Below are 14,136 nucleotides of genomic sequence, written 5' to 3' on the forward strand. Positions count from 1 at the left end.
ATGTCTAATGTGTAATGTATGTTTTTAAGTGTTGGGTGTAGGCAACATGTGAGACCTCACTATTTTCCTTCACATCAGCTACCAGATTAATGCCCGAACAGAGCTTGCAGTGCGCTACAATGACATCTCGCCACTGGAGAACCATCACTGTGCTGTGGCTTTCCAGATCATTGCCCAGCCAGAATGCAACATTTTCTCCAATGTCACCCAGGAACAATTCAAACGAATAAGACAGGTATGAACGTTGATCCAGAAGGGAGGCTATGGCATGCAAACGGCTCTTGAAGATTGTGTGCACAAATCTACCTTCTGTACAGAATAATTCCATCAAGAGGTTAGAACTGATCTCAAATAATCTCAAACTTGAAGTAACACAGAGAGATTCCTGGGCTATTTCTTTAGCAACTCTTGTTGAACTGTTGAGCTGACCTTCCTTGGGTACCAATGAGCGAAGTTTGACTATTAAACTTATACTCTTCTGTGTAGAAACTTACATTATGAAAGGAGTTGTTGGGATGTGACTGTAACTAGGCCAACATGCTCATATGGTAACAACTTAACCATTAGAAGAACATTATGCTGAACTTAGTTCAAACTGGAGAAAATTTGTAAAGACATAAACAAATATTCACCTTCTACACATATTATCATCTTTTTCCCCCGCATTTTTCATCATTATTAAAAATATTTGTGTTTATACAAAAGCTTCAACCTGTGGAGCCCATCTCTTTTTCTGTTGTGTGAGGCAATGAAGTCATAAGAATAAATTCTGTGACATCACAATATTTTCCATGACAACAAACTAAAATGTAATTCGCATAGCATTATGGGCCAAATTCTGCTCTCAGATTCATGGATGCAACTCCCATCCATATTAAATGAAAATGCAGAAATGCAAAACTGCCATTGACTTCTGTGGAACCAATCTTGGGCCTCAGCACGTAGAACTGAGCTTTTAGTTTATTTCTTTTTGCACTTTGCATTCATACTAAAAATCAAACAAAGCTCAGAACCAGAAGCAGCAGTTTCTCCAGCATATAATTATACACAAACCATTTACATAGTTAGTCATTCTCTTATGTCACTGTGAATTCTTTAAATTAATGGTCTAGTTTGTCAAGTGGCCTCAAGTTTGAAAGTTCCTCTTTCACTGGTGCTGATGTGATGATGCAGCTGTTCTTCTTGTCTGTGTTATAAGGTATTTGTGTTAATTTAAGCACATGTGTTTACACGGCAATAGCTATGCCTTGTGAGACATGTTAAATCAATGTATTATTATGTTTGTTTTAATAGGGGATAATTACATTAATCCTGGCAACAGACATGGCAAGACATGCAGAAATACTGGACTCTTTCAAGGAAAAAATGGATAATTTTGATTACTCAAATGAGGAACATGTGACCTGTGTAAGAAGACTATGTGTTTATCATTTTTCAGTGTCTAGCATGGTTCATAGTGATACTGCTACATTCTAAACTTTGGTTTTGGCCTGATCATGCAAGGTGTTGAGCAGAAGTGGTCAGAATTTTTCTGTCAAAATCATTTTTTTTTTTTTTTAAATAGAAAGTGCAGTTTGTGCAAACTTGAAATTTTGTGTGGGGAAAATTTTGATTTTGACAAGAAAAAAATCCAAATAGTTTGTTTTGGGTTGGATCAATTTGAATTGAATACTTGGATAGCTCCCCAAAGTGTAGTATATAAGTGCCTCCAACACTCCTGTGAGGTAGAGAAGTACTTCTTTTACAGCTGGAGAAGTGAGACCCAGAGAGACTAAGTGACTTGCTCCAGGTCTCACAGGAGATCCTTGGTGGAGCAGGGTATTGAGCCCAGCTCTCCCTAGTCCCAGCCTAGCTACCTAACTATGGAACCAACCTTCCTCCCCTTTTTGGGTGGCACTGTGAGTGGGTACCAAATACTGCAGGGAATTGTGTGCCTAAAAACAACGGTTTGCACTGTAACGTTAACAGAAACGTCAAAGTATTTCTTGTAGATTTTTATAAAAGCTTTCCCCCAAAAAAACAATGATAAGTCTGGGAGCACTTGATATAAACAAAGTCTAGATCCCTCTTTCAGATTTTGAAATCCTAGAGTCATCTGAGCAAGAAATAATTACTGTATCTGTCAGGATATAAATTCTTAGTTTCATTCTAGTCTCCATTACGTCCATCATAACAATACTTTGTTCTAGACCTAAACCAATCCCCATTGAACTCAGTGGGAATCTTTCCATTGACATTAATGAGGATGGGATTGTGTCCCTATAGTGCCTTCCCTCCAAGAACATCAAAGCCCTTTACAATCATTCATGGATTAAGCCTCATAATCCTCCCATGGAGTAGGTAACTATTATAGGAGGAAGAGAAAGTAGATCAGTCTTATGCCTTAGCTATAAGACTATCCTTCTTGTCTGAAATCATTCCCCTCTGCCTCTCTAAAAATGAAGGACTCATGGCTTTTATGTCTTCTATAAAGACAAAGAGACAGGCTTCTATATTACCAGAGTGTTAAAATATTTTTCCTCCTTCAGTTGAAGATGGTACTTATAAAATGTTGTGATATCTCGAATGAAGTCCGCCCAATGGAAGTAGCGGAACCATGGGTAGACTGCTTATTAGAGGAATATTTTATGCAGGTAAGAATGAGAAACAGAGACACAGATACACAATCATCATCATAATAATAGTAGTAGTAATTCCTATTTTAACTATAGCTGACAGCTGACTGGCAATACTGTATGACATTCCAGGGCCATAAGGATGAGGAGGTTTCTTTTGCATAAGGTGACAGAAGTGTGGCATAAGACAATATGTTCAGAATAAAAGTGACTGTAATTGACTGCAATTTGTAAGATAAATGACAATAACGTAGAAATGGTAATGTCATTTGGCTGCAGCTTGTTCTTACTAATAGGGCTGCCTAGTGAGTTTATATGGCATGTTAAACCCTTGTCAAGCCAAAAGGGCAAGAAGCGTGAGTATAGAAAAAGTCAATTAAATGGGCAGTATTAAATGGGCCAAGTTTAAATTATATCTGTGATGATTTGAAATGACCGAGTCTGCATAGGATGAACATTTGCTTTAAAAATGAAAACATTCTGATTATTTCCAAAGGACACCATCAACTTCATTAGTCCTGAAAAGTCAGCTTATGCTCCCAAAACAGTTGCTTCTTTCTGGATTCCCCCATCTCTCTCTAGTGTGGTTTCTTGAAATATAAAGCAACATTAAAACTATCAGCAATCCTCTGCTCTCTCCCACCTAAGCCAAGCTGTCTGTACAGCAGCTGGCAGCATGCAAAGCTTTATTGTGATTGGAGGAACAAGATGCCAGAGTTTTCTTCTTTCTATTTTTTTTTTTTTTTTAACATTTTCCCTGTGCTGAAGGAATCAGTTTAACAAAGAAATTACATTAGACGTATCTAACGAGGAAGACTTGACAACAGAGAATCTTAATAACAAAATGTTAAAGGCACCTTTAGCTCATTGTCTCTGCAATATTTTTATGCAAAATAAAATGATCTGTCTCTGCACTTCATTGTGTTCCTCACCCTAATATCTGACACAAGGTACTACGGTGCACACATTATTAAAGCAAGTCTGACAGATGAGAGTAAATGCTGGCAATGAAGTTAAAGGGGTGTAAATTTTTGGCATATTCTGTGCCCTTCTTACTAACTATGCACTTACAGGAATAATGGTTCAGACGGTCAGCTGATTCCAATCTCTGTAGACCCATTTAAGTCAATGGAGCTAAGCTGACTTATACTAGCTGAGAATCCGGCCCATTATTTGTAAAGATCTTTCCAAAGTTTGGAACGCAGAGATACATCCGTCCTTGAATCTGTATGTACTAGGAGCCACTTGATAGACTAGAAAAAAAAACCATTTTTGACCATGGTTGGCTAGTCCTAGATTAATACCTAAAAGAATAATTCTCCAGAGGAGAAGATAGTCAAGGACCCTTTCCCTCCTAGGTAGAATGGCTAAGGGCTAGATTCTGCTACTTTGTCTCACACTGAGTAGTGCTTTACTCCACAAGAAGTCCAATGGATTTGGGGTGGCTGCCTAACTGCCTTGTACGTCTCTGAGTATCTCCCTCCTACGGTATGTCTACACTATAGCAGGGAGCAAGTGCAACCCATGCCTAGTTGATGTGGCACTCTGTCCCCCTCTAGTGGCAGCTAAAGATTGATGAGTCTGCTACAGCCTGGGCTAAGAGACATGTCTTTTGGCTCATGCATTAAGCTCCAGAGGTCCCAGGTTTGATCCTGGCTGACAACGACCAGGTCTATTGGCATTACTCAAGCCTCTTAAGCCAGGCAGACAGACTTGTGCTAGTGGGCTTACACAAGGGGTGAAAGTAAGTTAGGCCACTTACTGGTACGGGCCGGGAGGGGGGCTCCGGCCCCCGGAAGGGGCAGGGCCTCAGGCGGAAGGGGTGGGGCTGGGGGTCAGCATCCCCCAACCAGCCCTTTCAGGGCACCTGGCCCGCACCACCCGTGGATCCCATGTTGATTTAAAGGGCCCGGGTCTCCAGACACCGCTGCTGCACTAGTGGCAGCGGCATCCGGAGCCCTGGGCCCTTTTAAATCGCTGGCCCCAGGGCAACTGCTCCCTTTGCCCCCTCCCCACCCGTCGGAGGCTGCGGGGGAGGGGAGGGCCAAAGGGGCAGGGACATTAAATCACTGCAGGGCCCTTTGCCGCGGCAGAGCTTTAACCTCGCTGCCCATCCCCCACCCTCTGGCAGCGGCGGCCCTGCGCTGCTGACAGGGGAGGCAAAAGGGGCAGGGACATTAAAGTGCTGCCGATGCGGGTTCTTACCGGTACGGAGTACCAGCCCGTACCAGCTCACTTTCACCCCTGGCTTACGCTAAATATAGCTATGTGGACATTGCACTACCAGAGGCTTGAGCTAGCCACTTGAGCAAAAGCCCACCCTGGGTTCGAGGTGGGGTGGCTGGTCTCCTCCAGTGCCGAAACATCCCCACAGCTATTTTAGCACTCTAGCTCGAGTCCCACTAGTGTGAGTCAGTCTACATGGGCTGTGAGGCTCGCTCCTGATTGCATACATACTCTCGTGGTCTTGTTACAATATGATACTTTTCTGTACATGCAGCATTTGTGAAAAACCAAAAGAAACAACAATACAAAGGTTATTAAAACAATAAGAGTCAGCTTCTAAAATGTATAACACACAGTTTCCCTTTCATTTGCTGTTGTCACATATACCATTGAGGCATGTGTACAGAATATCAGTGATCTAGTTGCTGGCCTGCAAACAGTTTGTGTTTTGCTGCCCTCACAGTCTCCCTGTTGATAATAATCTTTGTTAACTGTTGAATCTGTCCCAGAGTGACCGAGAAAAGTCTGAGGGACTTCCAGTGGCACCTTTCATGGACCGAGATAAAGTGACCAAACCAACAGCACAGATCGGGTTCCTTAAGTTTGTCCTGATCCCAATGTTTGAAACAGTAACAAAGGTAAGTTTTTACAGTTCTAAGATGCCTCCTGGAGCTGAGAACATTTCAGCTTTGATTTTGATAAACGTTTAGTCAGCCAGTGACACCTGCTCTCGCTCCATTTCTATCATTTACAGATAAATAAATATTTAAAGAAATGGTCGTTTGACTTTTCTCACTTTTGTTTAGCTTTTTCCAGAAGTTGACGAAGTGATGCTCCAACCTCTTTGGGAATCCAGAGACCGCTACGAGGAATTAAAACAACTAGATGATGCTATGAAAGAGGCAAGTTATACATACCCAGAACTGAGTGACATATTTCAGTCAAATATTAAATTTGCTCAAAAATTCAGTGAGGAGTGACCAAAACTATTCGTGAATATGGGTTGAATTCAGCAAATAGTTTTGGCTGAATAAAATTTTCTTTAAAAAGTTGAAAAAGTCTAAAGGGTTTATTTTGGCTTTTTAAAGGCAAAATGTTTTGACTTTTCATGTCAAAACATTTCTTTTTGAAATCTAGCTCCATGTGTTCACATTTTTATTTAAAAGGGTAAAACACCAAAAACGTAACAAAAGGAAAATAATTGTTTCACTCAAATTACATATTTTGTTCAAGCCAAAATTATTTTTTTCAGCCTTTTTGTTTCATCAAGAAAAAATAATCAGTTTCAGTTCAAAACAAACTGATTTTGTGGATTTGAACTGAAAAATCAATTATTCTCTCTGCTCTATACATATGCTCTGGGTGGTACTAAGAAGTGAAACAGACAATTCAAGTTCTTCTTCATGTTGATGATATTTATTGCTTTTGATTATATCTATGGTCACTTTTTCTTCCTATATATTTGTAAAGCCCCAGACATACCTATGGATAAGTAAGAATAATAATAAATAGAAAGAGCAAGAGAAGCAGTCATACCTAACCACAGAAAAGAAAATGGCAAAAAAAATTCTGGGTGCACAGAATGAGTAATTAAAAAGAGCCTGCAGAGATATTACCAGATGTCATTGGCATTACACCAGGAATTGCTCTCGCTCTCTCTCTTATACTGCACACACACGCATACCATACAATACGATTAAACAAACGACCACATTAATTCATTTTATGGCCCAGGTTAAACTATCTATCAATGGTATTTACCAAATGTCTCCCCCTTTGGCATGTAAGACCTCTGAGAGCTTCGATGATATCTGTAACCAGGCGTCAGGTCTTTCAGCTCTCTCTAACCTTTGCCAAATCCTTTTCAGCACTGTGCAAGCAAGAGAATCACAGTGTTGTGCTTGGTCCTGCTCCCGTTGAAGTCAATGACATAGCTCCCATTGACTTCAGTGATACAGAATGATGCTCTTAGTGCTCAGACTGTGACCTCTACTCCTGAGTCATCTCCCTCTGAGGTCAGAGTTTAGGTTTCTTTTCGTCTCGTCAATGATGCCCAACAGCAGGTAAGCTCAAATGCACTACATCCAAATCCAGTTACCTTACATAAAAGCAGAGTTTATGGGCTCAAGAGAGAAAACAGAAAAATCCGAAAATAAATTAAGCTCATCTAGGTGGATGCTCTGATAAAAGCACTGATTGAGGGGCACAAAGCTGGTGGTACAAAATATGGAAATGTTACTTACCGTATAGTTAGAAAAACTTTTTTTGGTCTGCCTTAAGATTCTTTTCCTACTGTGTTAGATTAATGTCACCCTGTTTTAGGAAGTCTGTATGTATGTATATGTATGTGTGTGTGTGTGGTGTGATCTCAAATTCTTTTTCCTCTTCCATTCACTCTAATTTAAGTGATCTTTCTGTTGACAGAGTCATTTTTCCCTTTGGGTATGATGGTGAAGAGAGTATCCAACTCTCAACACCATTATCTGAGTCAGTATCCAGTAATACAGTAAAAAGAACAGGAGTACCTGTGGCACCTTAGAGACTAACAAATTTATATTAGAGCAGAGGGGAACATTGTGATATATGCCACCATGTGCCAGCAATGCCCCTCTGCCATGTACATTGGCCAAACCGGACTGTCTCTGCGCAAAAGAATTAATGGACACAAATCTGACATCAGGAATCAAAATACTCAAAAATCAGTGGGAGGACACTTTAACCTGTCTGGTCATTCAGTGACAGACCTGCGGGTGGCTATATTACAACAGAAAAACTTCAAAAACAGACTCCAACGAGAGACTGCTGAGCTGGAATTGATATGCAAACTAGATACAATCAATTTAGGATTGAATAAGGACTGGGAATAGCTGAGCCATTACAAACATTGAATCTATCTCCCCTTGTAAGTATTCTCACACTTCTTATCAAACTGTCTGTACTGGGCTATCTTGATTATCACTTCAAAAGGTTTTTTTCACTTACTTAATTGGCCTCTCAGAGTTGGTAGGACAACTCCCACCTGTTTATGCTCTCTGTATGTGTATATATATATCTCCTCAATATATGTTCCATTCTATATGCATCCGAAGAAGTGGGCTGTAGCCCACGGAAGCTTATGCTCTAATAAATTTGTTAGTCTCTAAGGTGCCACAAGTACTCCTGTTCTTTTTGCGGATACAGACTAACACGGCTGCTACTCAGAAACCTGTCAGTAATACAGTGTAATTCTTCCTGTTGCACAACCCAAGTTACTTTTTCATATAACACCAATGTGCTTCCTATATGGTTAGATGCTAGCTTTTCTGTTTGGTTTTGTCTTTTCCTGTTTCAAAGTTTATAAGAAACTGATCTGTATTTAATACAAACATTTTCTGATTTCCTCCAAAGACATTGGATCTAAGGGCTTATCTACACTGGGGAGTTTTACACTAACATAAAATTGCACTGGTGTTGCACTAGTGAAAACATGTTCTGTGCACACCTTGCACTGGGGTAGAAAGAGGATTGCATCAGTGTAGCTTTCCTGGCTTTGACAACAAGGTATATTGCACGAGTGCACATCGCTTGTTTACCCTAGTGTGGTGTGTGTGCAGTATCATCTCTGTAGTTATATTAGTACAGAATACCCCAGTGTAGACCAGCCTTATAAGGAAACGTGACCAGCAGGCCATTCCCATAACATCTTGTTAGCTTATTGAGTCCCTTTAATAGCTCTTTGAGAGAATGTTTCATTGTCATGCAAATGAAAATTAGTTTCCAAGCAGGCTAATTTCTACATAGCAAAACATACAGAGCACAGTATTCCACTCCCCAGGGTTTATGTAGCACATACAGTTTATATCACACAGACAAGACACTAACCCTCACATGGTTACTAAAGGAAAGTGAAAGAAAGTTTGCCTCTGGTGGTCTAGTAGTGTTGATATGCACTGACATGTGAGAGATGCAGATTTATTTACCAGGCCTAGTCCCTCACTCCCTGGGTGGTGGTGGTGATTATTTGCCATCGCACCACTAGAGATAGGCACTTTCCAAACACATAGGAAGGACAATTCCTTCTCCAAGGAGCTCATTTCTAATTCTGATTGAGAGTGGACAGGAAGAGAAGATGGGCCTTGTAGGGGGAGTTATAGAAGGGCAAAGAAAATCTTGTGGAAATTCTCAAGTCTATGACAGAAACATGGAACATTCCTTAACGACACCAAAAATAAGTTCAAGATGATAGTGGGGGCTTGTTGACACTTTGAGAAGTTTCAAGGTGAAGTGAATTTTTATACCTGAAATGTAAAGCTGTCAAAAACAGAGTTTCCATGGAAACAAATAGAGCCTTAATTACGGTATATCGGCACAGGAGTGCTGGTATAATGAGAACTGTGTAAACTCAGAAATCCCATCAAATAATAGCAGGTAGCGAATGATCTCAGATATTAACTCAACAGATAATGAGAAATACTGAGGTGCACCTTCTCCAGACAAGTACCATAGTTATTTTGGATGGAATGGGGCCTTTGATGACCAAATTGGTGTATCCAATTGCATTAGCGATTCAGCTGATCCTTTATTGAGGATTAGTGATCAGCTAGCGGTGGCAGTCTGTCTGTGATGTGCCAGTGGTGATATTTGTTCTGCTTTGCTCTTTATTCTAGTTGCAAAAGAAGAAAACCACGAGTCTGACAACTGACAGCACAGAGAAGTGAAAAGAAAAACACTCTGAGCTACACAAAAGTCACAAGGTGAGTTTGTTTGTTTTTTAAATATTTTAAAAGAAGACACACATGGACAGAAGATGGTGCAGCTCAACTGACTTCAGCAAACTTTTCCCTTCTTGTGCCCATAGAGAATTTGGCTGGAAGTCCATAGACATATGATGAAGTTTTAACAACCACCCTTTTCTGGAAAATGATTCACAGAAGTCCCCCCCAAAAAAAGTAATTCTGATTAATGCACTAAATACCTGTAGGCAGCCATATGACAATTACAGCATAATCTAACTAATCTTTGTATCCTAATATTTATGGGTCAGTGGGTGTAGCAGCATATGCTTTGTTTACCTATCAATATTCCAGAAATTATGACCTAACAGTGTATTTATCTATATAATCATCTGAATTGTATTATGTTTAGTTGACATTTAATATATTTGATCTGAATTTTCCTTCTGTACCAGAACAGAACTGATGAGACCTTAAAGGTCTGTTGTGTTTGTTCACGGAGTGGATTGATGCAGCTAAGTATCATGGGATCCTTCAGCCCGGAGGAAAGATGGTAGAAAGCCGCTGAGACCATGGCAAGAACATATTTTCTAAGAACTGTTGCTATCCTCATGGATGCAAAAAAAGGAAACTTTGATGTATAGATTTTTTTATTTTTCAACTGCTCTTCTAAATAATATATTCTTATACAAACTTGGGTGCTGTAATTATTTCCTTTCATAGATGTGTCTATAAAGAACTGCTCCTGTTCCCAAAGAAAAATGTTTTCATAATATGTATATGGAGGAAGAGGTTGGGTGTCGGACTTTTTAAAGGAGCCATTTTGTAAACATTTGTGTGTAGTATAGTGTGTGTCATAACAGTAAGAACAGAAAAATGCTTTATTATTCATGTATGGTTATGTAAATATTCGGAGGCAAATCCTGCCCTGGTGTATACCCACAGGACACTACCCCTCACATGGTTACTAAAGGAAAGGGAGAAAAAGTTTAACTCTGGTGGTCTAGTAGTGTTGATACGCACTGACATGTGGGAGAGGCAGGTTTATTTACAAGGCCTAGTCCCTCCCGCCCCTGCCACCCTACTGAGGGCCAGATTGTGACTGATCCCTGTGGAGGAGTACAAGAGAGGAGGAGGAGGGGTAAGGAACCATTGTTTCTTGTGCCCCTGCTGCAGGCGTTAGCCACAATCGTAGTCCTGGAGCAATCCTGAGTGCAGGAACTGGTCCCTGCTAGCACTGGCTGGGACACTAGCTGCCAGAGTTGGCCAGCTGCACAATGGAGTCCCCCTGCTGGGGTGTATCCATAGGTGTGCTCTGTCTGTGTGACAAACGGCCCTCTTGGCTGACACATGGGGAACTGAACAGGAGATGTCCAAACTAAAAACATGAGCTGCTACAGCTTGAGCTAAATAGCCAAAGCTCTGTAGTTAGGGACTGCAACAACTCCTATCCTCTGTGTATCGACACAGAGGGGCAGATGTAGCACATGTTCACCCAGGGTTACATCTGCACACAAGGGAATTCCAAGCAGCATGCACAATAGTGCCAGTGCTGGAGTGGTGCTCCTCCATTCCACTCCCAATGAAGTTCATGGCTAGAAGCCTCAATAGAGCCTGGAACGGGGTTCCACATGTATTACCGAGGGCAGAATTTGGCCCTAGCTTTTTAAATCTTCACATGACAGAAGTGTAAGAAGTATTGCACTGTAGCTTTCACATAGGTATGCTTTTAATCAGACTCTTTTGGTGGAAGAAAACAGGCTGCCATTTCTGTGCTTTGTCTCCTAGGATATTCTGTGGTTGTGCTATAAATATGCAGAGTAGCACATAAGGAAGGCATGGTGCCCGCGAATGCTCGTGTTTCTCTTTGAAGGGCACACACACTGAAGCCATATGTCTGCAAGCTCCAAAGCTGCATGTGAAGTCTTAGCTCATTTTAAAAAGAAAGAAGAAGGTGGGTGGCTAGTCCTTCTTCCTCATGACACAGGCAACACTTGGGGAATCTCAGGCTTTCCTTTCTAGGAGTACCAAGTGACTAACACTTGCTCTTTTCAGCCTTGAATAATAATCCTTACCTCCTTTTTGTACAGTGCTCTGGCATTTCAAAGCCTTTATTCTTCTCTAGTTTGTGTGTGTTAATTCTCAGCTTAACATTGTTTCTCCCGGGATGGATATCCCAGTATTGTGATCTGCTCTCCAGTCCTCCACAGTCTGGACACCTCCTTGAAATTTCCAATTCTTTCCCATCTTCCTGCTTGGCTGCGCCACTGGCAGAACCACAGTGGGTGGTGCTGACTTTTTCTGTTGCAAATTGGATGATAGCCAGAAGCAAGCCTGGATTTGAACACCCCAACAAGGAAAGGTTCTAAACCCAGATTCAGATGCAAGTTATACAAATACCTTCATAATACAATGATCCAAATACCCCTGAACTCTGTGATGTTTGAGAACTGAATCTGAATTTTCCAGCTACCTGTCTTTACTAAATATTATACTCCAGAGTTCATGATGAACCAGATTCATTTTGCTGTGGAGTTCCTGGTTTCTTTTCACAAGAGAATCAAATTTACCATCTCCAGCTAAGTGGATTTCCTCCACAAATCAGCCCCCAAAGCAGATGTGCTGTGTAGTAATTACAAACAATTGCTTTAGGATATACCAAGTCCTGCATTCAACCAGAACATTAAATGCGAAAATCTCTTGTAATAAGACCACCTCACCCAACTCATAATAAAGATTTTTAACTGTTTATTATTATGTTGTGTTACCTCCGAGATCTCATTTCAACTGAAAGGCTCTTCAGCAAACCAAAGCTCTGACTCTCCAAGCATTTGCTTAATTTTACACACATGATAGTCTCATAGACATGAATGTAACTCCACACATGCATAAAGTTAAGCGTGTGCATAAGGATCAGGGGTCATCATGAGCTTGAGCCTTCTCCCATTGAAATCAATGAGAGTTTTGTAATTGACTTAAGTGGGACCAAGCTAATTCCCCATCGCGTTTAAGGGTAGCCTGAAATCTCGGATTTACTTCTGAAGGGAGATCACTATAAAGGACACTGGTGCAACGCTTCTGGCTTTAATGTAGGTGCATCAGTATTACTGAGAGGAGAATTTGGCTCTTACTTACTCAAGCATATGCTAATACCTATAATATATGTGTGTGTGTGTGTATGTGTGTTGTGTGAGCTCAAATTCTTTTTCCTCTTCCATGCACTCTCATTTAGGTGATCTTTCTGTTGACAGAGTCATTTTTCCCTTTGGGTATGATGGTGAAGAGAGTATCCAACTCTCTCTATATTGTAACATATACTGCAGTTAACTAAAGGAACATACAAAGTGCAGGCAGCTGTTTAGACAAAATGAAAACAAAACCCCTTGTTTTATTAACCAGCTACTGATATAAACTGGAAGGCCCCATCACTTATTTTGCCCCCTCGGCATTTGTAGTGTTTTCCAAGCAGTCCCTGTCCAATTTATGTTTAAACATGGGGATTGGAAGGCATCCTCTCTTAATTCTAGTTTTCACCTGTCTTTCCATAATATTTGATATTGTGATTCATATGTAAATGAATGGATTTGATAAATCCTGGCAATCAGCCCTTTCAATTGTCATGCATTTTCAGTCTGACATTTGAAATCTATACTTAGCATAAAAATGGAGCTTTTGGAGACATCCAAACAGGCATCTGAAGTGTGATTTAGTCTTTTTTTTTTTCTAACCCAGTCAAGTATATATCTATGAATGTTATATTGTAATATTATTTTTGACTCTGTGATATGTGCCTTACAAAATGTTACACTGTCTTCTGCTCATATCCTTTGAGCATCATTATTATCCTGAATGCATTTTTACCATTATCCTTAGAGCATAGGCAAATACAAAAGAATTTATATCTGTTCCACATTTTTGGCTTGGAAAACCAAGCTAGGGCTCTGTTTTGTTTTTAAATAGAGAGATTTCCCCCGAGTCCTGTACACACTTCACTCTTGGGCAGAATATTTCTAATCAGATCAAAGTAAGGTCATATATCATAACTACATAGCTGGGAAAGAGACAGCTTTAAAAACTTGAATACTCCACAGCAGTCAATTTTAAAGGAAAGTTTAGTGCATGTTAAATACATGGACTATGTAATGCCAAATAAATATCTGTACATGGAAATTGCTAATATCAGAGCTGCCTCTGCGGTGTAATAATAATAGCATCTGTTCCCTATGGCAGTGAAACACAATACTGGGTACTGAGGATGAACCCATCGTGAAAAGAAATGTCAGACAGTATTTAATTTTCCCATTTAAATCATGGGCTATTGTTCCAACCTGCCTCTCTGCTCCAGAAACATTGGAAGCTAGAGAAAGTCTTTGTGCCTGAGTTGTAATATTAAAAATTCATACACTTTTTATTACTCTCCTAATCTCATTGTTTTGTTACAATAATAACAATAATTAATAAATAATAAAAATAATTAAAGGTTTCAGGAGAAATACCCTAATTCTGGAACAAATTTTTCATAGAGTTGGGCAAAATCTTCCCTAGCTTGCTTATACCCCGTGTCATTTCATTGACTTCATTGG

The 14,136-nt window shown here is 40.2% G+C and overlaps 1 protein-coding gene across 6 annotated transcripts in view; it reads left to right on the top strand.

The window, feature by feature from the left end:
- Positions 1-13,912, top strand: part of PDE9A (phosphodiesterase 9A) — a 92,274-nt gene extending 78,362 nt beyond the window's left edge. For 5 of the 6 annotated variants that reach the window (XM_054004963.1, XM_054004990.1, XM_054005009.1 and 2 more), the window contains 7 exons: positions 79-235; positions 1,294-1,407; positions 2,529-2,633; positions 5,351-5,479; positions 5,648-5,743; positions 9,488-9,574; positions 10,009-13,912. In XM_054004963.1, the coding sequence (XP_053860938.1) occupies positions 79-235; positions 1,294-1,407; positions 2,529-2,633; positions 5,351-5,479; positions 5,648-5,743; positions 9,488-9,538 (652 nt within the window). In that variant the 3' untranslated portion in view covers positions 9,539-9,574; positions 10,009-13,912. The remainder of the gene's footprint in view (positions 1-78; positions 236-1,293; positions 1,408-2,528; positions 2,634-5,350; positions 5,480-5,647; positions 5,744-9,487; positions 9,575-10,008) is intronic. The other variant, XM_054004972.1, reaches the window with a different exon arrangement.
- The last annotated feature ends 224 nt before the right edge of the window (positions 13,913-14,136 follow it).

Source organism: Malaclemys terrapin, chromosome 1 (assembly GCF_027887155.1).
Source record: "Malaclemys terrapin pileata isolate rMalTer1 chromosome 1, rMalTer1.hap1, whole genome shotgun sequence".
In the NCBI taxonomy this organism is placed as follows: Eukaryota; Metazoa; Chordata; order Testudines; family Emydidae; genus Malaclemys; species Malaclemys terrapin.